This window comes from Natator depressus, chromosome 15, assembly GCF_965152275.1.
Source record: "Natator depressus isolate rNatDep1 chromosome 15, rNatDep2.hap1, whole genome shotgun sequence".
Lineage (NCBI taxonomy): Eukaryota > Metazoa > Chordata > Testudines > Cheloniidae > Natator > Natator depressus.
The window spans coordinates 27,790,412-27,814,484 of NC_134248.1; the positions used below are offsets into that span (position 1 = coordinate 27,790,412).

At 40.5% G+C, this 24,073-nt stretch overlaps 1 protein-coding gene across 1 annotated transcript in view; it reads left to right on the forward strand.

Moving 5' to 3' along the window:
- PTPN11 (protein tyrosine phosphatase non-receptor type 11) overlaps nucleotides 1-23,602 on the forward strand; it is a 41,819-nt gene extending 18,217 nt beyond the window's left edge. Inside the window, exons 7-16 of the mRNA XM_074973315.1 lie at nucleotides 4,175-4,271; nucleotides 4,802-4,881; nucleotides 5,009-5,167; nucleotides 9,175-9,306; nucleotides 10,744-10,898; nucleotides 11,069-11,136; nucleotides 12,034-12,185; nucleotides 15,660-15,772; nucleotides 17,177-17,278; nucleotides 19,907-23,602. Of these exons, the coding sequence (XP_074829416.1) occupies nucleotides 4,175-4,271; nucleotides 4,802-4,881; nucleotides 5,009-5,167; nucleotides 9,175-9,306; nucleotides 10,744-10,898; nucleotides 11,069-11,136; nucleotides 12,034-12,185; nucleotides 15,660-15,772; nucleotides 17,177-17,249 (1,029 nt within the window). The 3' untranslated portion in view covers nucleotides 17,250-17,278; nucleotides 19,907-23,602. The remainder of the gene's footprint in view (nucleotides 1-4,174; nucleotides 4,272-4,801; nucleotides 4,882-5,008; nucleotides 5,168-9,174; nucleotides 9,307-10,743; nucleotides 10,899-11,068; nucleotides 11,137-12,033; nucleotides 12,186-15,659; nucleotides 15,773-17,176; nucleotides 17,279-19,906) is intronic.
- The last annotated feature ends 471 nt before the right edge of the window (nucleotides 23,603-24,073 follow it).

Below are 24,073 nucleotides of genomic sequence, written 5' to 3' on the forward strand. Positions count from 1 at the left end.
AAATATGCTCCACAAAGTAGGCAAGCAGCCACATTCTGCTCTAGCTAAATTTTCCACGTGGATGTGAACAAGAGCATGTCTGCAGAAACCGTGGTCAGTGGTATACTTTAATAGCTGCCATATCGTGGCATTTAAACTGTGTTGCATGTGACAGCTACATGACTTGGTTTGAACCCACAATAAATTGGCTTTTCAATCTGGCTGAAGAACAAAAACGAGTGTTGCAGTTCGCATCCTTTCCCGGGGACTCTGAGTTTACCGTTCCAGTACTCAGACTTCAGTAGCAAAGGTCCCAAAGCTATTCTTGATTTCCCTCCTCCTCTCCATGTTGTAGGTGGTGCTGGCTGATTAAATGATTTTGGTGGTGGTATTATGTGGATTAATATCTAGCTGCCCAGGAATGGAAGAGACTGGTTTCCACCCTGTGTGTCAATATTGGTGCAAGAGGGATGTAATGTAGCGTATCCAGAGGGCTAAGCATTCCCATACAGTGTCCTTCTGAATGTATTGTGTATCATCTATGTAACCACAGAGCTAGCACTGTTAGTATACCTCTTGCTTCCCCTTCTGGCCTGGCCTGAGATGATTTGTGGCCTGGTGGAGTACTGGGAGAGAAACTCATAATGTAGCTGATTCATTGTGGCTGGCCCTTGGAGAAATGGGGCAGATAAATGGAATGACTTTCCTGAATACATATATTTACCAGGCCAAAAACTTATGGAAAGGGAAAAAGTTATAAAACCAGAAAATCTTTATTGTGAGCTATTTTATCCCTCCTTCCTTTCACCTTCACTGCCTTTTGGAAATTGCTGCGTTAATCCTAAATGTCTCTTTACAATGTCATATGGTGGTCTCTGAAATGAAACCATCTCATAAAATGTTAATGTTGCTGTTTAATTCAGCTCTGACAGCCATTAGTTGTCTATCTCTGTGGAAGACTCTAGGATGTCCATGAAACTCTGCTTGTGCCATTTATGGTCTTACTACCCAGATGGTGCTTATAAATTACTTTCTCTTTAAGTATATTTAAGGATGTAATCCCTCTTTTCCTGTGAACTACTGGATAGAGATGTTGGCAGCGTTCTTTATTCTTTTGCTTCTGAAAAAAGGCTTTTTGGTGAATTTAGTGCTTGGATAGTATAGTGAATTGAGAACCTTCATTTATTATTAAAACCAGATTTATTATCGTACTACTTTAATGGGCTAGCTACAAGTCACTGCTGCTTATGGGTCTCTCCTCAGGGATGCACAGAGCAATAATAATGAATTGTATGAAGCAAGGACATGTTTGTAGTCTTTCCTGTTTGAATCCCATGCTGAAAGAACCCGGGGGCAAACTTCGCTTGCAGATTATAAAATGGACACAGTTCAGTGTGCAGTGACAGTAGCGTCAAAGTGCTAATTAGACACAAGGTGTTCAGTGTAATCGGCTTATCCAAGCACCTGAAGAACCTTGCAGTATGCCAGGCACTTGTTATCAGCTGAAGTGAACCTTCTGTGGAACCTTGCACCATAAATTATTACTGCTACCAGTACTTTGTACTCATAGAGCATCTTCTGTTCTTGGCACGTTGCAAACATTAAGAATCACAACTTCACTACAGAGACCGTATCTGGATTCTAAAGATGGGGAAACTGAAGGGCAGAGAGGCTCAGTGACTTGTCCAAGATAACACAGGAGTTTTGTGCTGGAGTGGAGAATTGAATCCAGGTTTCCCAACGCCACAGGACCATCCTTCTGCTCACTTTTGCTATGTCACCATTTTTTCCATCTGTGAAAAGGGGATGATAATACTTGCCTCCCTTCAGAGGGATACCTCAAGGCTTCCTTAAGGTGAAGCATATATAGCACTTTTCATGCAAAAGTGTAAGTCCTGTTACTGCTCTGGGGGCTAATTTTGCTCTCTGGTCCTATTGTAGCACATGTCTGCCTTGATTATTTTTATTCTAGTATGGCATGCATTGAGATGAGAGAATAGTTTGTAACAAGGCTGTAATATTTATTTTAAGGATGTTTCTTCTTGTTATCGCCTTCTACTTTTCATCTAGAGTTGCTTATAGAGGGTCTTTGTTAGTTTTTCTCTTAACACTCCCCCCCCCCCCCCCCCCCCGCAATCTTCCCTCGTTATTTAGGATTTGCCTGGCTGTTGCTTACAAGAATCCACTCCTCTTCTTGAAAGCTTGTGTTGTGGCAATGCAATATAATCTCTGGCAGCTTGTCTCTGGCACTTCCCAGCAATATTGCTACATATTGGTAGTGCTGGAAGTGGAGGAAGAAAGCCAAATAAGGCCTGAAGGAATCCAGTTCAGGTAGAGAAGTCCAGACCACAAAGTGCCACACTATCTTTATAGAGCTCAAATAGTTACCAAAGTTAATTGTTCTTTGCAGTGTTGTAGCCGTGTTGGTCTCAGGATATTGGGGGGATAAGGTGGGTGAGGTAATATCTCAAGAAGAGTTCTGTTTAGCTCAAAAGCTTGTCTTTTCACCAATGGAAGTTGATCCAATAAAAAATAATACATTGCCCACTTTGTCTCTCTAATAGTTAATTATTAGCAGCATTAAAAGTAGTACCAGACTGCTAAGCAGACTTTCTCTCCTCCCTTTAACTCAGCAGCTGGGAGAAATATAAGCAAGTATCTTTATGTTTAGTTTTAAATCTTAGAAGGAGGGTTCAGACCAACCCCCAGTGATCTGTGACTCTGTTCTTCAGACCTACTTGGCAGAAACTCTGTTTGGCTTCTTTTCTTCTCTTCTCTCCCCCCCTCTCCCTCCCAACCCCACGCTTTCTCCTTGAGGACCTCCACTCCTTAATCCACCCTATGTTTAATTTCCTTCTTAATGTAGGCAGCTACTCTAGCAAAAATCTAGTATCGTCTGGACAAAATGCTCAGTTCTTTTTTCACGTCATTGTGGGGGCGGGGGAAGCATCTCTTTTGTTTGCTTTAATTGTATTGGCACTTTCCCTTCAAAGCAGTGTGAACATTGATTGGTACTCCCAACTCTGTCTGAGGTAGTAGGGATTGCCCCTTACTTCTCAAGACTTTCTCTGTGTCCCGCAGTGAGTCCATATCAGAAACTGGGTTAGAACTTGGTGCTCCTTGGGTCCCATTTTTCTGCTCAGTCCCCTAGACCACATTTCCTACCCCTTTGTGAGTCACTGCCTAGGAAACAATAACTAGCTGTTTGTTAGCTGTGGACTTTAAATTGAGATTCCTGGATTTTCTTCTGGGCTTTGCCAGTGTGATTTTGGGCGAGTCCCTTTAAATCGTTCTCTGCCTATTCTTTCCATCTGCAAAATGGGCATGACTATGTCACTGGTGTGTTATGAAGCTTAGTTACCATTTGTAAAAGCATTTGCGATTCTCTGGTTAAACTGCTTGGAAAATGCCAGCCCAGCTTCTTGCTTCATATGATGACACAAGTTCTTTGAGTATGCTTTGGGAGGTCCCTTAACTTAATTGTTTAAATGCTGAATGGCCACATATGGGCAGACTCTTCATTTCTGAATTCTTTGTAACATGTTACCACTAAATAGTGGATTTTAGGAATTAGACTTGAGGTGATCATGTTTTAATGCTTACCTTAAGTTAGAAATCTAGCCAGAAGATTTAACACTTGGAGGATCTGGCCCATGGTTCAGTCTGTTCACTTTCAGGCATTCACTTTCATTTTGCAGTTGGCTTGTTGTTTCCTTCAGACTGCCAAACTTCTGCATTTAAAAAAAAACAACAACAAATTTTATGCCAGGTTTATGTAACCAAATATTGTTTCTGTATATAAAGTTCCATAGGAAGTTGAATTTAAAAAAGACCAACCTGTACATGCAGATACCTGCCTCAAAGCAAGAGAATGGAAACTTACTGATGCAATGGTTACTTGACTTACAAAAGTTTGGATTCCATACATAAGCTTTGGCCTTCAAAGCCATCACATATTATTTCTAGTAACGCTGCTGTTTTGAATTTCCTAATTCAGTGTGTTTAACCCTTTGAACCAAGCTTATTAAACCAACTTGAATGCTGACGCATGAGATTTCATTTTTCTAATGATGTCTAATATGATAGTCAAATGTCAGATTTTTCTCTACAGCCACCACTGTGTGTGCTCTGTCTCATCATTCCCAGTGTGGTGCAAGTTTTAGTGAAACCAGCTGTTTGTGCCCTTTTCATCTAGACTTTACAACAGCAAGAATGCAAACTTCTATATAGTCGTAAAGAGGGTCAACGGCAAGAAAGCAAAAACAAAAATAGATACAAAAACATTTTACCTTGTAAGTAGTATTCACTTTTTTCTTGTTTCACTGTTAACATTGGGCTGGTACACTCACGGATCCTTTCACGGGGAAGCTAATAATTATTGGCCAGTAGTACAGTGCTCTTCTATTAAAACACCAACAAGCTAAACTATTGCTCAGTGATCAGCACTAGTGCTCAGTAAGTTTGAGGATTAATTTGTGCTGTAGTGGTGCAGAACAGAATAATTATATATACTTTTTATATATCTCATATTCAGATTAATTGCAAATATGAAGCACTGACTAAATAAGAGAACACAAACAACTTGATGTTTGATTTTAATTTCTTCGGAAATTTGAAATTGTCCTAGGGAGCAGGGAGAGAGGAAAGGTTGAGTCATCTGGCCATTTTCTTAGCTATTAGAAATGGTAAGTAGTCAAGTACATGCAAAAGTTGGCCTTCATGTAGTTTGTTTGTTTGGTACTAAGGAACCAATTACAAGTTGGCTAGTTAGCAATCACAGAATGCAGCAGTTTAACATGCTGTTTACTTATCCTTCCTCTAGTTGATCATACCAGAGTTGTTCTACATGACGGAGATCCAAATGAACCAGTTTCAGATTATATCAATGCTAATATTATTATGGTAAGTGTGTTATTGCCTCCTTCAATCTGTCGCTGGCACAGAGCATGCTTGCTATGGTATCCCGTCCTAAAAACAAATTAGTTATTTTACGATCACATCATTCACTGATATTTGTTTTGATCTCTAGCCTGAATTTGAAAGTAAATGCAACAATTCAAAGCCAAAAAAAAGTTACATCGCTACTCAAGGCTGCCTGCAGAACACAGTGAATGACTTCTGGAGAATGGTATTCCAGGAGAACTCTCGCGTTATCGTTATGACAACAAAAGAAGTCGAAAGAGGAAAGGTAAAATGGAACCTTGGGCGGGCCCCGGTAAAAGTCATTAAGTTTCAATACAAGTAAGGATTAACCAGACTTCAGTCACATCGACTTACAAGCTTAAAAATGGTGACATGGTGCAGCTGCAGCTGCCATTGGAGACCCAGGCCCTGATCTGCAAGATGCAGAGTGCCCTCTCCTCTCACTGATAGCAACTGGAATCAAGGGCACACTCATATCTTACAGGATCAGGCTCTTGTTTAATAAAGGCTGACTAAGTGACAGCTGCCTTACGTGAATTTACTTACTGCAAAGTTACTTAAGGGGAGGGGACAGTGAAGGAACTGGTGCAGCCAGGCTGGCAGACTGTACGCTGTAAGGGAGTTAATGCCGTGTGCTTGAACCTAAAATATTGCTGCTTATTGGTATCAAGCCCAAAGCAGGAATGATTTAGCACTTTTATTTCTAACATCCTGTCTTCTGCCTCCAAGTGCCGTCTGCGAGCCATGTTCTGCGTGAGCACAGCTGCTCGCTCACTAGAGACTCACAGATCACTAGGGTTGAAGTGCTCTGGCAATACCAGCATGTTTATTACTTTGAAAGAGAACTTTTACAGCTATGTATCCCAGAACTTCATCTTGTTTCTTTTAAATGCAGAGAGATCTCGTTTGTTCCCCTGTCCTGAGATCTTACTCTGTTTCTGGATCCTAAACTTGTCATGTGGGTGGGTGGATGAGGGGAAACAGAAGAAAGAGAAATGGCTCAGAAATCTTGACAGAGTGTAACAATAGTACCCCACTGCTTGTGTGCAGCCTGGTTTTCTCTCTCAGGTGTTCTTTGCCTTGGATTTTTGCAAACACTTTTGCTGATAGTCTGTACTTGTAATTTCTGTGCCTTTTCTGCGTTCTTTCCTCTATCTCTGTGAATATGATACTTCGTGTTTTAATCTTATACCTCATATCTTCAGTAAAAAGAAAATATCCTTCCACTCAGCATGATGAGGGCCTGGAAGAAGGCTGAGTAAGAAGATAGCTAGTGCTCTCTTATGTAACAAATAATTGACAATGTTTTTTCCTTTGCTTGACCATATAAAATAATGAGGAATTTTAATACCCTTAGTACAGAAGCTGGATATTCGTAGTTTTTTTTTTTTTTTTTTTGGCATTTCCCCCCACCTTAAAGTCTCCAGCCTGTCATCAGCAGGGCTGTGGGTTAGCAACTGGTTTTGACTTCTGAGTTGTTAAAATCCTGCCTGCCCTTCATTTAAAAAAAATAAATAAATAAAAAAATCAATACCTCTCCCGGGGTGGCTTGATGAAGGACTATGTGACAGGTTCCCTCTGTTCAGAGTGCAGTGAAGAAAGACCAGCTGGCCCATTGGAAGGAGTTGTGCCTTGGCTTCCTCACTCCTGGAACAAAATGAAGAGATTTTGGGTGGCTTCAAAGGAGTCATGCTTCAGAACACCCTCAGAATCCTGTAACTTCTGTGATGTTTGACCAAGTGGGCCAGGCTCATCTTGACTTTCAGTTTTTGCTCTATGTCTTCCGTAAAGGATTGCTAGATGCTGCTGCCACTCTAGCAATAGCCATTTTGCAGAGGCTTCACTCCTTGTTCCACCAGTCAGCACTTCTGCTGCACACTCCCCAAGTTTCTTGGCACCTCTCTCTCAATCGTGCCGGTCTGCTCTCCACACTAATGACGTAGCCCTTTAAAATGATTCAGTAATCAGATTGTTAAAGTGCTGCATCTTGTGCCCAGGGTTTTTGAGATATGCTTCAGCCTTTTCTCTTCAGTAGACACTGATTGCTGGCCTGGTTGGATATGACACCTCAGGCCAAGGTGCTTTTTGATATGCAGGAGGTAGAGGGAAGTATCTTTCTCAGAGAGGATGACTTTAGGAACAGTTTGCTTCAGGCAGTAGGGGATCCTGAAACTGGCTCAGATCTATCTAGGACTCTTAAGACTGCAAAATATGCAGTAGGAGAAGCAAACTAAAGCACATCATTACGAATTAAAATAATTCTCTCTCTCAATAATTGTCTCCACCTTGTCTCTCTCAAATTAAAATAATGCAGTCTTGGAAGGGATCCACTGAGCTGATGTACAATGCATCCCCTTTCCCACACTGATGACTCTTTAAGATTACACATTACCGTTGAGACTCTTTATTCCAGCAGCTGCTTCCTTGTTCAGGATCGTGCATTAAAACTGCAAATTGTTATCTCTGTCTACTTAAATACAAGATGTGGGTTTCAGGGCAGCTTGTGCTTTTTGCAGAAAATACAAACAAACCAAAGCTTAGATCCAAAGCATCCTGGCAAATGTTTATGCATCCAGCATAATATCCTCTCATGTTGGCAGCAAGATCCTTTCCTCTGTTGTGTTTTCTATCTGCCGTTGAGTTTTGGCAGTGAAATTATTGACCTTCAGATGCACATTTATGAAGAAGTTGTTCCCTACAGCAATCTGTGGGTGGTCTGCATTTGATATTGCTAGAAAATCTGTCTCTGTCTACTACAGATGGACTAGGCTTGCATTCTTAGGTTCTCAAGAATTATTGTATCTAGCTATTCCCTATTACTGTTTCACTTGGTTCTGGAGGACTTGCTCCTTTTTATATGGAATACATCATCACAGACTATAGAATAGTCTTCCAAGGGAAGTGGAGCACTCTGAACCAAGCTTACATAGCAACAGAGACAGCATTCTGCACATGGAGAACAATTCCTCATTGCTTGGTGGATGACCTGAAGAGCCCAGTGAACCTTCTGTGCTCTGATTTCTAAATGAGGTGAAGGACAAACTTCTTCCAAGATGAAAAGGAGTACTTGTGGCACCTTAGAGACTAACCAATTTATTTGAGCATAAGCTTTCGTGAGCTACAGCTCACTTCGTCGGATGCATACTGTGGATGTTCTTATACATACAAACCATGAAAAAATGGGTGTTTACCACTACAAAAGGTTTTCTCTCCCCCCACCCCAACTCTCCTGCTGGTAATAGCTTATCTAAAGTGATCACTCTCCTTACAATGTGTATGATAATCAAGGTGGGCCATTTCCAGCACAAATCCAGGGTTTAACAAGAACGTCTGAGGAAGGGGGGGGGTAGGAAAAAACAAGGGGAAATAGGTTACCTTGCATAATGACGAGTGGCTATTTCCCCTTGTTTTTTCCTCTCCCCCCTCCCTCCCCCCTTCCTCAGACGTTCTTGTTAAACCCTGGATTTGTGCTGGAAATGGCCCACCTTGATTATCATACATATTGTAAGGAGAGTGATCACTTTAGATAAGCTATTACCAGCAGGAGAGTTGGGGTGGGGGGAGAGAAAACCTTTTATAGTGGTAAACACCCATTTTTTCATGGTTTGTATGTATAAGAACATCTGCTGTATTTTCCACAGTATGCATCCGACGAAGTGAGCTGTAGCTCACGAAAGCTTATGCTCAAATAAATTGGTTAGCCTCTAAGGTGTCACAAGTACTCCTTTTCTTTTTGCGAATACAGACTAACATGGCTGTTACTCTGAAACCTTTCTTCCAAGATGCTTCTATACTAAAAATGGCCCGTTTCTTTGACTTATGTTAAAATTAGCTTTAAATATTAGGTTTTAGAGCTACTTGTGAGGTTAATGCATTCCACTTGAACTTCTCCATGTATTAAAAGTACTTCTGAGGTGAGTGTGTCATATGCTTCTAGGCTTTCCTCTTCGCTGTCACTGTGATGTGGGTTTTTTTTTGTCCTCTACTGACGCTAACAACATCAGGAATGCTGCTAGAAAGCAAACCCTCCTCCCCCAATCTATCCTTATTGTCTTGGACCTTCTGAGCTTTCTTACATTCTCTTTTCTCCCCCATCTTGCACAGGAAAAAGAAATATTCACCTTGAATGGACTTTGGGTGAGACAGGCAAACCTAGCTTTGCCTGTTAAGCTAGTCTTAGCAAATCTGCACCATACTAGTAACTATGTGAACTTTGTATTTATATAGACCATGAAATCAGATAGTAATTACTTTTTTTTGTCTGTCTTCCAGAGTAAGTGTGTCAAATACTGGCCTGATGAATACGCGTTAAAGGAATACGGGGTTATGCGTGTTAGGAATGTTAAGGAAAGTGCGGCTCATGACTATACGCTAAGAGAACTGAAGCTTTCTAAAGTTGGTCAGGTAAGTATGTCAGTACCTTTTCTTTTCTTTTTTGCCTTTTTTTTTTTTTTTTTTTGGTTAGTCCTTTAGCGTTTCTAACAAATATTCATCTTTTAATTTAGGCTGCAAAAAATAATTGCTGAAAGGACTAAACCTTCTATTGGCCACAAAGAGAGAGTCCAGGAACAGGCTTTTAGTTTTAATAAATCAAGCCCGGTCCCCCTCTTTGAGGCTCGAGTTCTAAGTCAAGGAATTTGGTCTTTTGAGCTTGGAATAATGTCTTTATTCTCCAGAGTCTTGTAGCCAGTATTTAAGCACTTCAGCAGAGAACATGTCTCTGTAGATTTACTGGGAGACCTGAAGTTAAGGTGATTTTGCCCTTAAGTGCAAACCAAACCATCCTTCAATCTATTTAGGTGCTCACGTGTGCCCCTTCACTATGGTATGAGTGCCTTGCATCACCTTCATTCGTAAGATACCTTTGCAATGACTGTTGTTAGTCTGCTCCTGATGTGGGAGCCTCCCTGTTCGCCAGTACCAGAGCAATTCACTACTGCCATATTGCCAGGTTTAATTGTTTTACTGTTTTATTTTTCTTATTTATTCTGCAGTACGCAAAAGCATGCTAAGTTTGGGTATATAGCCCAGGGTCGTTGCCCTGAAGAGCTTAGTTTGTGACCGAAGGAGCTGCATACCGATGGGGTGGCAGTGAGGGAGGAGATAGCCATGGTTACTGTATGTGATTATGCAGCAGAAGCATGTGCATGGCATGCTTGACTTACGTATGAATGAAAAGGAAACTGACTTTTCTTGAAGGTGTTAGAAGTGACTCTCAAAGGAAGGATTTGAAGGATGGGAGGGTGTTAGGTTGGCAGAGCATTCTATGTGCAGGGGAGAGTGTGGAAAAAGGTGCAAAAACTGCTGAGGGATAAGCAAACAAACAGGTTGCTTAGGCTGATGTCACTGGCAGAGTGAGACCATGAATGGTGGGTGGGGTGGGAGGAGAGCACAACGTGGTAAGAGACTAAGACCTTGATTCAGCAAGTACGAAAGCATGTAGATCATCCCACTGAAGTTAGGTTAGGTCAAGGTCAGGGGCAGGGTCCTGAAGTTGAGGACAAGAAGCTAAAGATTGATGCAGTAGAGAAGCAGGGAGCCACGAAGGGATTCAAGGAAGCAGATGGCATGGGCAGATTGCCAGGCCAGGAAGAACTATTGTGGAGGCTGTGCTCATCTGGAGTGGAAGGAAGCAGTGTGGGTGTTGGGGAGTCTAGAGAGAAGTTTACTATAATCAAGAGGAATGCATGGCCTTTTTAGTTTTTGATGGTGTTAAGAAGTCCGTTGTGTTTTCCTTTTTTAAAACCAAGACTGATTCATCCTGAGTAAATGGATGCTTTTGGTTGGGTTTCTCTTGATATATTTAATTTTTTCACACGTGTGGTGGTGGCTCTTTTTCAGGGGAACACTGAGAGAACAGTCTGGCAATATCACTTCAGAACCTGGCCTGATCATGGAGTACCCAGTGATCCTGGTGGTGTCCTGGACTTCTTAGAGGAAGTCCACCACAAGCAAGAAAGCATCGCTGATTCAGGACCTGTTGTGGTGCATTGCAGGTACAATAATGCAACTTATCTCCTAGCATCTGCAATAAGCTTCTTCTTAATACCACCATCTGGAAGTCCAGTACATCTTTATATTGGACACTTATTTATGTTGGGCTACTCTGACTTTATTGCCTATTCAGAAAGGAAACCATAATCACTTCCTAATTTTTTTTTGACAGCGCTGGGATTGGACGAACAGGAACTTTTATTGTGATTGATATTCTTATTGACATAATCCGAGAAAAAGGTAGGTCCCCAGTTTAGTTTCTTCACAAGTGCTGTGAAAGTGCCATTATCTGTGAGAAGGAGACAATTGGTGAAGATCAGGAAGAAGCTGCAAAGTGTATGTTTGTGCCTGGCAGAAATCACATCCTTTGAAATGTGCTCCCATTGACTTCAAAGGGATGGGAGGGTGTTAGGTTGGCAGACCGGTGGCCAAAGCCCAGAAGGAGGATTTTGCATTTCACCTGCAGTGATTTTGTAAATTCCATATTTTTTTGCTGGCATACCCAATTTTTGCCAGCACCTTTATTCTGCGACTATCCATTTGTACCTACGGTTTGCCATCTTTGCTGTCGAAAGCATTTTAATGATCTTGGTTTCCTATTTACAAGGGCAAGTTGTGAGGTCTTCTTCTAAAGTTATAGTGGACAGACAATGCCATGTTAATATCCTTTATATAACTTAACATAAAGTTAATACTATACTGATATAAGGTCTTTCCTGATCTGAAGGCTGCTCATCACTTGTCTCCTTTCTCAGCTATGGTGGAGTGGACTTTTTTTCTTTAAGTTCCAAGTATTCCACCTTTACCTTGGTGCCTCTGTATTATGATGAACGTTTTCAGCTGAAGACTGGATGTGACTTCATTTGGAGTCTAATATGGCAATACAAAGAGACGGTTCCTTCATCCTCCAGAACAGCTTGGCATCTTGTCTTTACAGTACTGCAAGTTTATGTACAAATGGCTAAGCAAGGCTCTCAAACTCAGATTTCCACACCAAATCATTATTACAGGAGTGCCCAAGTGTGCTGTGTGTTTTATATTCACAAGGGGAAACAGAGTCTCTGTCCCAAAGAGTTGACAGTCAAAAAAAAAGAGCGTGTGTTACACTGCTGCACTAACACTGGTGGTCTCTTCTAGGTGTGGACTGTGATATTGATGTTCCAAAGACCATTCAGATGGTGAGATCGCAGCGGTCAGGGATGGTTCAAACAGAAGCACAGTACAGATTTATTTACATGGCAGTACAGCACTACATTGAAACGCTACAGCGTAGAATTGAAGAGGAGCAGGTATGTTGGTCCCAAACCTACCACGGTCTTTGTGCAGTGATTCTGATTAGGAGCTTGCTGCGATGATGGGAACGAGCAGAATTGTCCTGTTGCTGTCTGACTTTTTGAGGCCTATCTACTGTATGTTGATTATATATATCATGAAAAGGCTTGTTCTATTACATTATTCGTTCAAAGAGCTTTACTATCTATTTCAAGTCACTATCTTAGAAGACTTGTTGAAACTGAAGGATTTAGATCATTCTAAAGTAGTAAGAACACTTAGTTTTCGGCCATCTAGGAGTGGGAGAAGATTCCTCCATCACTATTTCTACCTACAGTATTTTCCTGGAAGGTGCAGCAACATCTGTGGCCCAGTCCTGCATTCCTGGTGCACTCAGAACTCTTATTAACTTCACTGATTAGGTTAGGATGTGGAAGGAATGAAAAGTAAGACTCTCAGTCTTAATAAAGAAGACTCCCTTCTGCTTCATTGTACATAACGTGAATTTCAAGAGTTATTTCAAGTCTCTCCATTAAATCTCTGTTTGACGTGTAGTAATTGTATTCGATCAACAGTCACGGCAACATCTGTTTTGGAAGTCTAACGTTTTAAGTGTTTAGTGATTAAAAGGTGGTTATGTTGGGCTTAGTTTAAGTCTTTGGAAAGAAATACTTTTAAACAATGGAGCCAATGTTATTGCAGCAGAATAGCCAAGGAAGAGAGAGCATTTAGAGCAGACCCCCTCGGAACAAGGTAGAGTGACTGCATTGGAATGAGTGTTGGTCAGCTCAGGATTAGTTAAAGTGGAATCATGGAGGTATTCCTTGCTCTAGAAAGCTCCAGCAGCCCCAAAATGCCTTTGCAGATTGTTTATATTGTGTTGTGATGGAGCGTTCATTCTTTTTCTGTCCTTTTCTTCCTTGTCTCTTTCTTTCTTTCAATCCTTACCCTAAATGACTGCCATCCTGGGTTCTTAGCCTTGTCTGGAACAGCAGGGGCTGTTCTCCTCTGCAGTTCTCCATACTGCTGCAACGATTATAAAGCTAAAGCTACTGATCTTTCTCCCTCTTCCAAGACCATTCACACCATCTGTTACACACCTAATCACCACCTGCAGAACAGGAGTCCCCAGGCGCTTCAAACATTTTTCTTTTATGACTCTGTCCTACCTTGCCTTAAAGCTCACTGAAGTTTGAAAATGCACGGAGTTCTCTGCAAAGCTCTTACCCTCAAATAGTATATATTGTTCAATACACTTGCAGCCCTTCACTAAATTGCCTCTACTGTCTCTTGGCATTTGTTTTTAGTTCCAATATAAATGGAACTAATACCTTTAAATAGCATCTGATACTAGAACAGAGGAATCTCTCTCTCCTGTGATGGTCAGATTAAATCTGTAGTCATGTAAAATTTATACTACTGTGCTAAAATGGTAACAAGACTTAAACTGGATTTCAAGCTTTTCTTTACTCTAATACAGTAATAGTGCTTCTAGTTTTGGACTAAAAAGCCCTTTGAAGCTCTTGTAGGAAGCTAATGTGATCCTGAGCAGCCTTGTGATGACCTGATGGTGCTCCACATGTGCAATGAGAGAGAGGAACAAAAATGGATGGAAATGGGTTGGGAGCAGCAGTAGACTGAAAGAAGCAGCTAAGAGTCTTCTGTCCCCAATTTTCAGTTTATTTGGGGGGTGAAATTTACTGTTTCCGTCATCCTTTCTGCCAGTGGAACAACCTCCCCTCCCAAAAAAATAGTTGTGGAAAGAAAAGCAAGTTCAGTATCTTATTCTTGCCCTAATTCAGAAAATGTGTTGAGTCGTTTGCCCAGCTCTACTCTAGAAATCTTCCCTGTTTCCTTTCGGCATTGAGAGCCTCTGGAGTCTCGATGTAATCAAGTAGCATGTTAAATATTGCCTGTCTCTTCTGGATATACGAAAACTACAAAGTAAACTTGTTTGGTTAATTTTCTTCTTGGAAGCAGTAATTTTTTTTTTTTTTTTGTAACACTGAAGTAACTTGAGTTATTATTTCTAATGAGGAATAATGGAAATGTGGTAGGAATAATTAAACTAAATAGGAGGAATAATTATAACGAATTAGCGAAGTCAGGGGAAGAAAAGCCTCAGGTTTACATCTTCATGGTTTGTTTTCTCTAATTTAGTCAGATCAAAGAACAGAGCAGACTCTGATTCTGCTTCTCTGCTGCTTTTACACTTAAGATACGCCTGCTGGTTGAATTGGCATTTATCACTGGGTTAGAAGAATTCAAAATCCAATTTTAGCTTGCAGCATAAAATTGACCTTTACTAGCTGTGTCTAGGTGAGAGGTGTGAACCTCACAGATTCTAAAATTGGGGCAGCGTCTGAACCTTTATTCCCCTTAAATCTGATTTTTGGAAGGTTACAACAACTAAATACTTAGTTTTGACTCGTGGTCCCTGCCAAGTGATTTGTCAGGAGAAGGTGGGAGGCGGAAGTGGTAGAGAACATCCCATTTCTAGTGGCAGCTACGTATAGCAAGATAGGCCGAGATTTTCAAAATTGCCTTAATGGGAATTAGGAATCCAAGGCTATGTCTTTACTTAAAATGCTACAGTGGCATTGCTGCAGCTGCCCTGCTGCAGTGCTTCAGCGTAGACACTCACGACAGCAGTGGGAGAGGTTCTCCCGTCGCTGTGGTTAATCCTCTCGAAGGCAGTAGCTAGGCCTACGGAAGAATTCTTCCATCAGCCTAGTGCTGTCTACACCGGGGATTACGCTGACCTAGCTAAGTCTCTCAGGTAGGGTTTTTTCACACCCCTGAGGGACATAGGTACGGCGATGTATTTTTTTCAGTGTAGACCTGCCCCAAGTGTCCTAAGATGCTTTGCAAATCTCAGTCATAGGATTCATTGGATCATTAGGTGCTGCTGGTCTGAGCACTTCAAGAATACACCTTGGAAAAGTCTGGAGTGGGGCTTGCACTCGTACTTGACCGTTTAAACCTTGACTTTGGTGTATATTTAGCTATTGTTAATGTCTGTCCTAAACTGGAGAATGATGCCCATTTGCCCTAGAGACCCACTGGCTGACACTGCCTCCTGTACAGTGAAGGGCGGATCTTTTTGCCAGGTTTGGATGAAGAAAATACATTCATGTTCATATTCACGTGTGTGAACTCATGAAGTTGGCACATCTGGTTTGAGACGGGGGCGAGGGTGGGAGGGCAGGCAGGCAGGGTTTGAGCATTCTGTGAAGATTTTTACCAAAAGCTGCCAATAGTCAAAGATTACCTCTAGCAATATCCAGACTGCATGTTGTAGTGACAGAAGTGAAATCTTTCAGACTTTAACTTTTATATAAAATAAAAAACCTCTTTTCTGGGAAAAAAGTAGGTTTGGCTAATTTATATTTAATTTCTTGAACTTTAGATCTGTTCTCTTCTAAAAATGTAGGGTTCTGTTTTTATTGACCATTCTAAACCTGTTCAATTTTTGTGTTCCCCTTTTTCAGAAGAGTAAGAGGAAAGGGCATGAATATACAAACATTAAATATTCTTTATCGGACCAGACAAGCGGGGATCAGAGCCCACTTCCACCATGCACTCCGACCCCAACCTGTCCAGAGTAAGTAGCAGTTTCTCAAAGTATACAAGTGAGTTCTGAAATGCCTGTGAATTCAAGCAAATCCAGCAATAGAGAGTCAAATTGTGGACTGTTTTCCTCGTAAAAGTTTATTTCTAATCCTAGAACAAAGAGGAATTTCCTGAGCAACCTCTTGCTCTCTTTCTCTACTCACGTTCACTTGAGGGTCCTTTATTAATTTTTTCTGGTGTCCCCACAAACGGAATTTTTCAATCATGCACTGATTTTTCATTTGACATAAATGGGGCCTTGGTGATAAACAGTGGTTCTCAACCAGCGGTTTGGGAGCCTCTGGGGGGCCCGCGAGCAGGTTTGAGACGGTCCGCCAAGCAGGGCCAGTGTTAGACTTGCTGGGGCCCAGGGCAGAAAGCCGAAGTCCCACCACATGGGGCTGAAACGTGGGGCCCAGAGCACTGGCACCCAAGGCTGAAGCCAAAACCTGAGCAACTTAGCTTCCCAGGGGCCCCAGTCAGTTGCCCTGCTTGTTACCCCACAATGCCGGCCCTGGGTTTTATATGCAGAAAACCAGTTGTTGTGGCACAGGTGGGCTGTGGAGTTTTTATAACATGTTGGAAGAGTGGGGTGGCTCAGAAAGAAAAATGTTGAGAATCCCTGGGTTAAAACATATGAAAAGGATATCTTGGGTGCGAAGCACTTAGATCTGAAAAATATATCGGCTCTATTCATAGAGCACAAATTGTACATGGGTCCCTGCAGCCACCAATGAATAGAGGAACTGTTTAGCAAGCATACATCAGTATTGACTAACAATAGTTTAGGACAGAAAGTAAAGAATACCATACCCCATTGAAATGATCTGTCTTGTGTATTTCTACGATGACAATTACTGTGGTATCTGAGCTTAGGGGAAATGTAGATTGAAAGAATTCAGTGACCGAGGTTAGAATTTAGCCAGGACACCAAGGTTAATACCTCCATACTTGGGGGTGCAGTGGTGAAGAAAAAGGCCCCTGGTTCTCAAAAGCTTGGCCGGAAAGGTGGAAGAAAATCTGTTAATACTTTGTCATTCTGTTTCCCTACTGTGTTGGGTTTTCTTGTTAACCTCCTCAGTGACTAGAATTGTAATAAGATTGCGATGCCACCCTATTGTAATCTTACCTTCAGCCTGTCCCACGTTTTGTGCTGACTTAACTCTGTGCAACCGTATTGATGTTCAAGTGGGCAACTTCAATGCTTGCATGGAGTGGAGTTGTCGCAGAATCTGCCCCCATTGACTGGGTCATGCAGCCAATATTCTGAATCCAGATGCTCTGTGCTTTGAAGTGAATGGAACAAGTTATTAGCTAACTTCATTGAATCATGTATAGGTATTTATTTTGTAGTAAACCTGACCTTTTTTCCCCGATTAAAAATTTCTCATTTTAGAATGAGAGAAGACAGTGCTAGAGTCTATGAAAATGTGGGGTTGATGCAGCAGCAGCAGAAAAGCTTCAGATGAGATGTGCAGAAACTTCCCCGCGAAGGAAGGTATGTACGTTAAAATTCTAGTATGATCTGGCCAAAAGCTGCTTTTATTGCACTATGGCATATTTTAACATAATCACAATTCAATCATGAAATGGATTTAAGCCAAGAATCTTTGCCATAGTGTCAGTTGGTTTAGCAGCTAAAGTATTCATCATCATTTTCACAGCAACTCGATTTACCGATTGAGGAAGGTAATATTTTGGACCCAGTGGAGCCGGATCTTAATGGAAAGAATTCCAATTCCAACACAAAAGTCAGGCCGTTCAGAGCAAAGACCAGAGATCAGAGCTAATATGCCACCTTGCTTATAAAGTTTGAACGCAGACTCCCATTATAAGTTAAAATTGGTTTTGATTATTGCACGTCAGCAAGGGTTGCAGGATCTGACTGAAACTTTAACTGCTAAACCAACTCACACTACGGCAAAGATTCTTGGATTAAATACATTTCAGAATTGAGATGGTGGCGCTCACTGTGTCTGTGGGTATATTTGAGCGTTGCTGGATTGGGCTGTAAGTGTTTTTAAATCCTCTCATTTTGATCTATTGACTCAATATGTTTTATGCTCATGTTCCCATTGCTGAGCTGATACAGCTATGGGAGGGTGGCGTGGATGCTGTTCTGCCTCTGACGAGAATCTCTATTTTTGGCATCAATGTAAGAGGCAAGCAAGAATCAGATAAACTTTTAGATTTCAGGGAGAGTCTGCAACAACAGCCACTTTTGTATCACATTGAATAATTTTGGACTTGTAAACTGAGCCAATTTGCTCTGGAGGTCAGTGATAGAATAAATATAGGGGGTCCATGAGGTCATTTGTACATGGAGCCCCCTTTCAGAGAATAACTGAACTTTCAAACTTCTTAAATTAAAACTTTGTACAATATATTAGCATATGGGTTTAATGTGCTTATGTGATAGAACACCTCTGCTTCAAAGAGGTGGCTGGGCCAGTGATCTGCAAACATACGATTTATGTCGGCCTTTATATGATTGATTTGTAATGGTCTGTCAGAGCCATTATGGCATAGAAAGGACCCAGCACCCACCCCGACCCAGTAGACTGTAACCCGTATCAGAGTTGGAAAGTGGTCCATAAACTAGGCATTTGTTAGATAAGTCATGGTCTAATGATCTGTTTAATGGGTTTTTGCAGTATATCCTGTTCTGGAGTCTACATTTCAATAGCTCCCTAATTAGTATTCCCTACAACCAGGGAACAGTACACATCTTAAAATCCTCTCAGTTATGTATTGCCACCCACTCAGCCCTCAAGGGAGTTAAACTACTAAAACCAATTTTAACTTACAATGGGAGTTTGCCTTCAAACTTCATAAGCAAGATGGAATATTAGCTCTGATCTCTGGTCTTTGCTCTGAATAGCCTGACTTCTGTGTGTTGGAAATGAAATTCCTTCCTTTAAATTTAAGTGAACTGGAGGCTTACAGAAGAAATTACATAGACAGTTCTGAAGACTAAAACATTCTATCTCTGGAACAGATCCAACATAGACAGCTGCAATGTAAGCTTGCCCATGCTGCTTTGGAAGTACGCTTTGATCCTGGCCTACGCTAGGGGACTTGAAGACCACCTAAAGAGACAAGGCAGCCGTCTGTCTAATCCTTGGCCTCTTTACTGACACTGTCAGAAAAGTGCCAGCTGTCTTTGTATGATGTGGACAGGTGTCCACAAGAAACTGGACTGAAACCACTGACTGACTTCAGGTCACAATTGGATACGAATGACTTTGTCATTGCCAGCTCAGGGCAGATTGGAGCCAAAGCTCTGGAGTAGGAAGTGAAGGGTCTTCATCCTATTATTGATATAATATCACTAAATTAAACCCTTACCATCACTCAAATAAGTACTTGGATTTTGTCTTACACTATATTTAAATACAGAAAAAGGAGTACTTGTGGCACCTTAGAGACTAAATTGGTTAGTCTCTAAGGTGCCACAAGTACTCCTTTTCTTTTTGCAAATACAGACTAACACGGCTGTTACTCTGAAACCTATATTTAAATACCTATCATTTTTTGGCTGCTCCCCAGTCAAATGTAATTGGATATATTTGTTTCACTCTTTCTGGTTCTCATAAACTAGCCTAGTACTGTTGTTCTCAGTTGGAAACATTGCAATTTGAATTTAAGTTTTAAGTGAACTTTAGAATAAAGTTAAGTTTCTATATTCTTTTGATGCATTCTTACGTTTTGGGCCAGAGCTACCTTATGGTGACCCTTTCAAGAATTAACAGTTTAGACTTTTTTTGTTGTCCAAGCCAACTGAAATGCAAAATGAACAGCGTAAATAGTGAAAAGTAAATTAGATCTTAATTCTTTCAGCTTCTGCACTAAGAAGTTGGTAATCTCCTTCCTTTTGTGTTAAAAAAGGACTTCAGACCTGTCACTGTCCCTTTGACAGAACATGTTTACAATTGTACAGTGAACATGGAACAGGTGGGATATGCCACTCCACATGAAAGTTGGGAGAAGACCAGACTATATCTCTTTAAACTGATGGATGCCTCTATGTGAAGTGTCAAAATGAAGTATTTCCATGTAAATTCAGAATGATGAATTATTATAGTATATGGTTCTAAAGAGCTTTTAATTTTTTTCCCTTTCCCAGAAATGAATATTATTTTTTAAAAAAGGTCAAGAAAGAGATGGAACAAGCTTCACATGAAGAGTGAACTTTGAAGGCTTGGTACCTTTTTATTTATGGTGTTTAACCCTTCAATAATAAGCAAAACTTAAGACCATCTAAAGATCATTATATCCTTTCTCGCCAATACCTGATTTACAATTGCTCATTTTTCAAATAAAAAGGAAATCCTCTCTACAATGTAGAAAGATATTTTGTAGAATCTTAATTGTGAATCCAGCCAACTGTTAGACTGGCGTTCGTTTCCTTCAGATAGCATTTTTGTTTCAAAATCTGGTTATTAGCATTATTTCTTCTCAGAGCAGTTGTGGGGATTTTTTTTGAGTGGGGAAGCCGATTATATAAAAATAAAATACTAATGGGAACAATTCTTGATTGTTCGAAGACAGTGGATCACCCACATTAATAGTCAGCTACATGATAAAATTAGTCCTAATACATTTCAAACTTGGTCTGAGTTTGACGGGGGGAGCAGTTAATCTTTGAGATGAAGGTGTTTTTTGTGACAGCTGAGTTGCTGGCTGGGCTATTTTTGAGTAACTACAAAAAGGGTACTTTTTGTATCAGACTAGAACATTCTCTAGACGACCTGTACCCCAGAGACCAATTTACAGCCACTCTGTCAAAAAAAGAAAAAAGGCAGCTGTCTAGCAGCTGTGGGGATGCTGCCGATGTGAATTTTTCAGTGTTCATTTACTAAGCAGGAGCTCTGACCTGTGGAGTTGAGACATTTTAGGAAGCTCCACAATGACCCTTGACATCGTATTAAAACAATGAAACTAATAACCCCCTATGCAGGCTGTTATCTTAGGCTGACGTGAACCCCGTCTTAAAAAATACAGTTATTAGGCCTTCTGGTTCTCAGTAAGGCCTTACACTAATGGCGGTAGCTTGGAGAAAAGGACTCTATGGAAACTAGCTATCACCTAAAATTGCCTTAATGAAAAGGGCAGCGCAGGTACCAGTCAACAGCCTCTTGTTCTGGTCTGTTTCATCAGGCAGGAGTTTCATTAACATTCTGCCTAAAGTGCCTTTCAGAGCCACATCCAATTTGCTGTCCATGTTTTAATTAAAAAAAATACTGCATCTATCTCTAAAAACACTTTTTTGATTGTTATTAATGAAACAAAATCCTCCCAGAATGACGTCAGCAGTGAGAGATGCTGTTCTGTGCCATGGGTTTCTTCATCTGCAGAAGAAGGGCTGTAAACGCCTCTCAGTTTCCTGCATGAAAGAAACTTTGCCCTGTCCTGTTGTCTGAATCTGGATCTCCCATTGGAGCCTATAGCAGCTGAGTGTGTGCTCATGGCAGAATCGGGCTCGAGGAGTGTCTTAGTCCAGTGGTGTCTTAGCAGCATCTTTCCCCTCACTGCTGGTGGAGTTCTGAGAATTGTGGTGACGCCACCAGGTAGTATTGAGGAATTATCATCATTTTTATTTAGAGTATGCAGATAATGGTAATCTCTGCATTGCATTGCTGTATGTGCAGTGAGGGTGCAGGAGTGATGAAGTTACATTATTGGCCATATTAGTGAAATTACACAAAAGCCTGGAATGTAATTAGTGCAGCATTTGTGTTCCCTACATTGATGTGGGGATTGCATTAGCTTTCCCTGAGAATGCTTTGCAATGTCAAATGCTTCACATTTTGTGTGTTGTCCGAACTGAATGAAGGTGCATCTTAACTTTAAGCTGAACTTTGTTACTTTGCCTCTTGTACTTTGTTATAATACCTCTTGTCTTCTGGTCCTGGAACTCCTGTCACCAGCACACCACAATATTTGTGTCTTAATGTCATTATCTATAGCACAGTCGTTAATATTTGCACCCTCTGTAGAGCTAAAATTCTTATGGCTTGATGAAAGGATAGTCCGTTTTCATCTACTTGTGTTCGTTCAGTCACAAATAGAATATTTGCTTTATATCCCCTTCCTTCCCCAGCCTCCGTGTACAGTTTCATCATGTTGACGTTTTCTGCAAAGGTTAAATAGGGATCATTTAAGTGCCGAGTTGTGATTTTGAACTGAGTAATTCAATAACAGTCTAAATATCTGTTAACTGAAAATTTTGCGTAGCATTATGTGGTGCTATATTTCCTTGGATGCTGCCAGGTTTTAAATCAGGAGGAAATGGAATGCATGTTCAGGATGAGAAATAGTGTATATCAAAATGAAAGTTCAAAGGAAGATCCTCTAAGCAGTAGCTTATGAACTGCACTAATGTGACTTGTCCTAAAGATTGACTTGTATTGGCTGCAACCAATAATATGGTGATGTATTCAGCATAAAGTTGCCTATCATAAGATAGCATTTAAAGTCTGTGGAACTCAGCTCTGTAGTTATTTGTTCTTGGAACTGGGGAAATCTCATTTGTCTAGAATGTGTGTTAATCTTAAAGAGCACATGATGGATGAATGTTTTTTGTTTGTTTTTTTTTTAAATTAGAAAAGATTCCAAAAGATTGTATGCTAGGGAAAGCTGTTTCTTTTGCATTGGAGTGTCTGGCCCTGCTGAAAACCAAAGGGGGGGGATCTTGCAAGTTACAAACCAGCTGCCTTTCAAACATAGCCGACAGAGGGGTAACTCTTTTAGTGTGTCTTTCTCTTTTAGTATTATTTTAAACATTGGTTGTTTTATTACAAATCAAACAAAAGATATAAATGTTCTGTGGTACAGGGGGAAAATGGATACTTGGGTTCATTTAGTATTTTTAGTGGGTTTTTAAAAACGAATGTAACATCACTCTACAAGCTATTGCTGTAACAATGGAATGGAAAAGGGATACAGTTTTGAAGTGTTCTATTGTAGAAGACTTTATACCACAAGGGAAATTTTAAACCAATTCCGAAGGCACAATATTGTATGCCAGCAAGAATCTGCTGCAGACCCTCATTTACTGAATGTTTTATAACACACACTTTAATTTCAGGTAACCTTTATTAGGACTGATTAATTCTTCTATTGACCAAACTTTTTTTTTCTCTTGAGGTATGTGTGTTCAAAAATACAACTTCATTAGCTGTATCCTAGCTATACAGCTTGTTTCCTTTTTCATTGTAGGGATGGGATAGATCAAACAGTTGGTACTAGGACAGTTTTTTCATAACTTCATTATTTCAAATTAATTTTTATTTTTTTTCCATTTTAAAATAGCAAAACATGTAATTAATTGCAGACCTGGTTATTTATGACACTATTGTGATTTTTTTATTACAGTACTACAGGCTAATGAAAAAAAAGATCCTTTATTAGGTGGACTAGACCGTACATTTATTTTTTCCTGCAATGTATGAAGTATTGTACCAGAGTATTAAATGAAATGTAATATTTTATTGAAAATCTCTATCCTTTAAAAGGAGGACATTTAGGATGTCATCAATTTGATGTGAATCATGTAAATGTTAATAATGATGCGCTGTTTTATTATACATTTAGTGTTTCAAAAGACTCACTTATTGCCTTTTGCCCACATACATTCTGTCGATCATTTACAATTGTCAAAATGTGACATTAAAAGACTAGATCCTGTATAGAAATATTAGTGGTTGTTCATTGTTTTCCCTGCTGGTATTTATGGGTGTTAGTTCAGCTGCTTTTTGAGCTGCGCTGTGATTTTTATTGCTGCAAGGTTATATTATCAGAATAAAAGCATATTTGTAAACAGCAGAGTTAAAAATTAGGAATAAAAATAATTTTTCTTATAAGATGGTTTTTGACCATTACTCCAACTCTTTTTCTGTAGCGCTTATATTAAAGTCAAGGTTTCTTTTGTTAGGTAACCCCACTCTAGACTGGGAAGAGGTTCTGATCTAAGTCCAGTCAGCCTCCCTCCATGGTGTAGCTCTGTGTTTATGTAGAGGGCCTTTGCTCCCCACAAGAAGAGCTTGAGCACAGCGAAGCTTCTTTTGTAACATATGGTATTTCAGTGTTGTTAACCCACTGCTTTTACTGCCCACTGCAAATTGGATAGCCCTGTAGCAAAACAGTCAGTTCTATCTCAGTACATTTAACTTCCAGAGGCCTGTGATTTTTTGTGTGCCTCATCGGACATGTACAAGAGAGTCTGGTTTCCCTCCTCTCCCTTTGTGGACATGTGCCTGGTTGACTGGACCTGTGTAAATCTGCTGCTGTT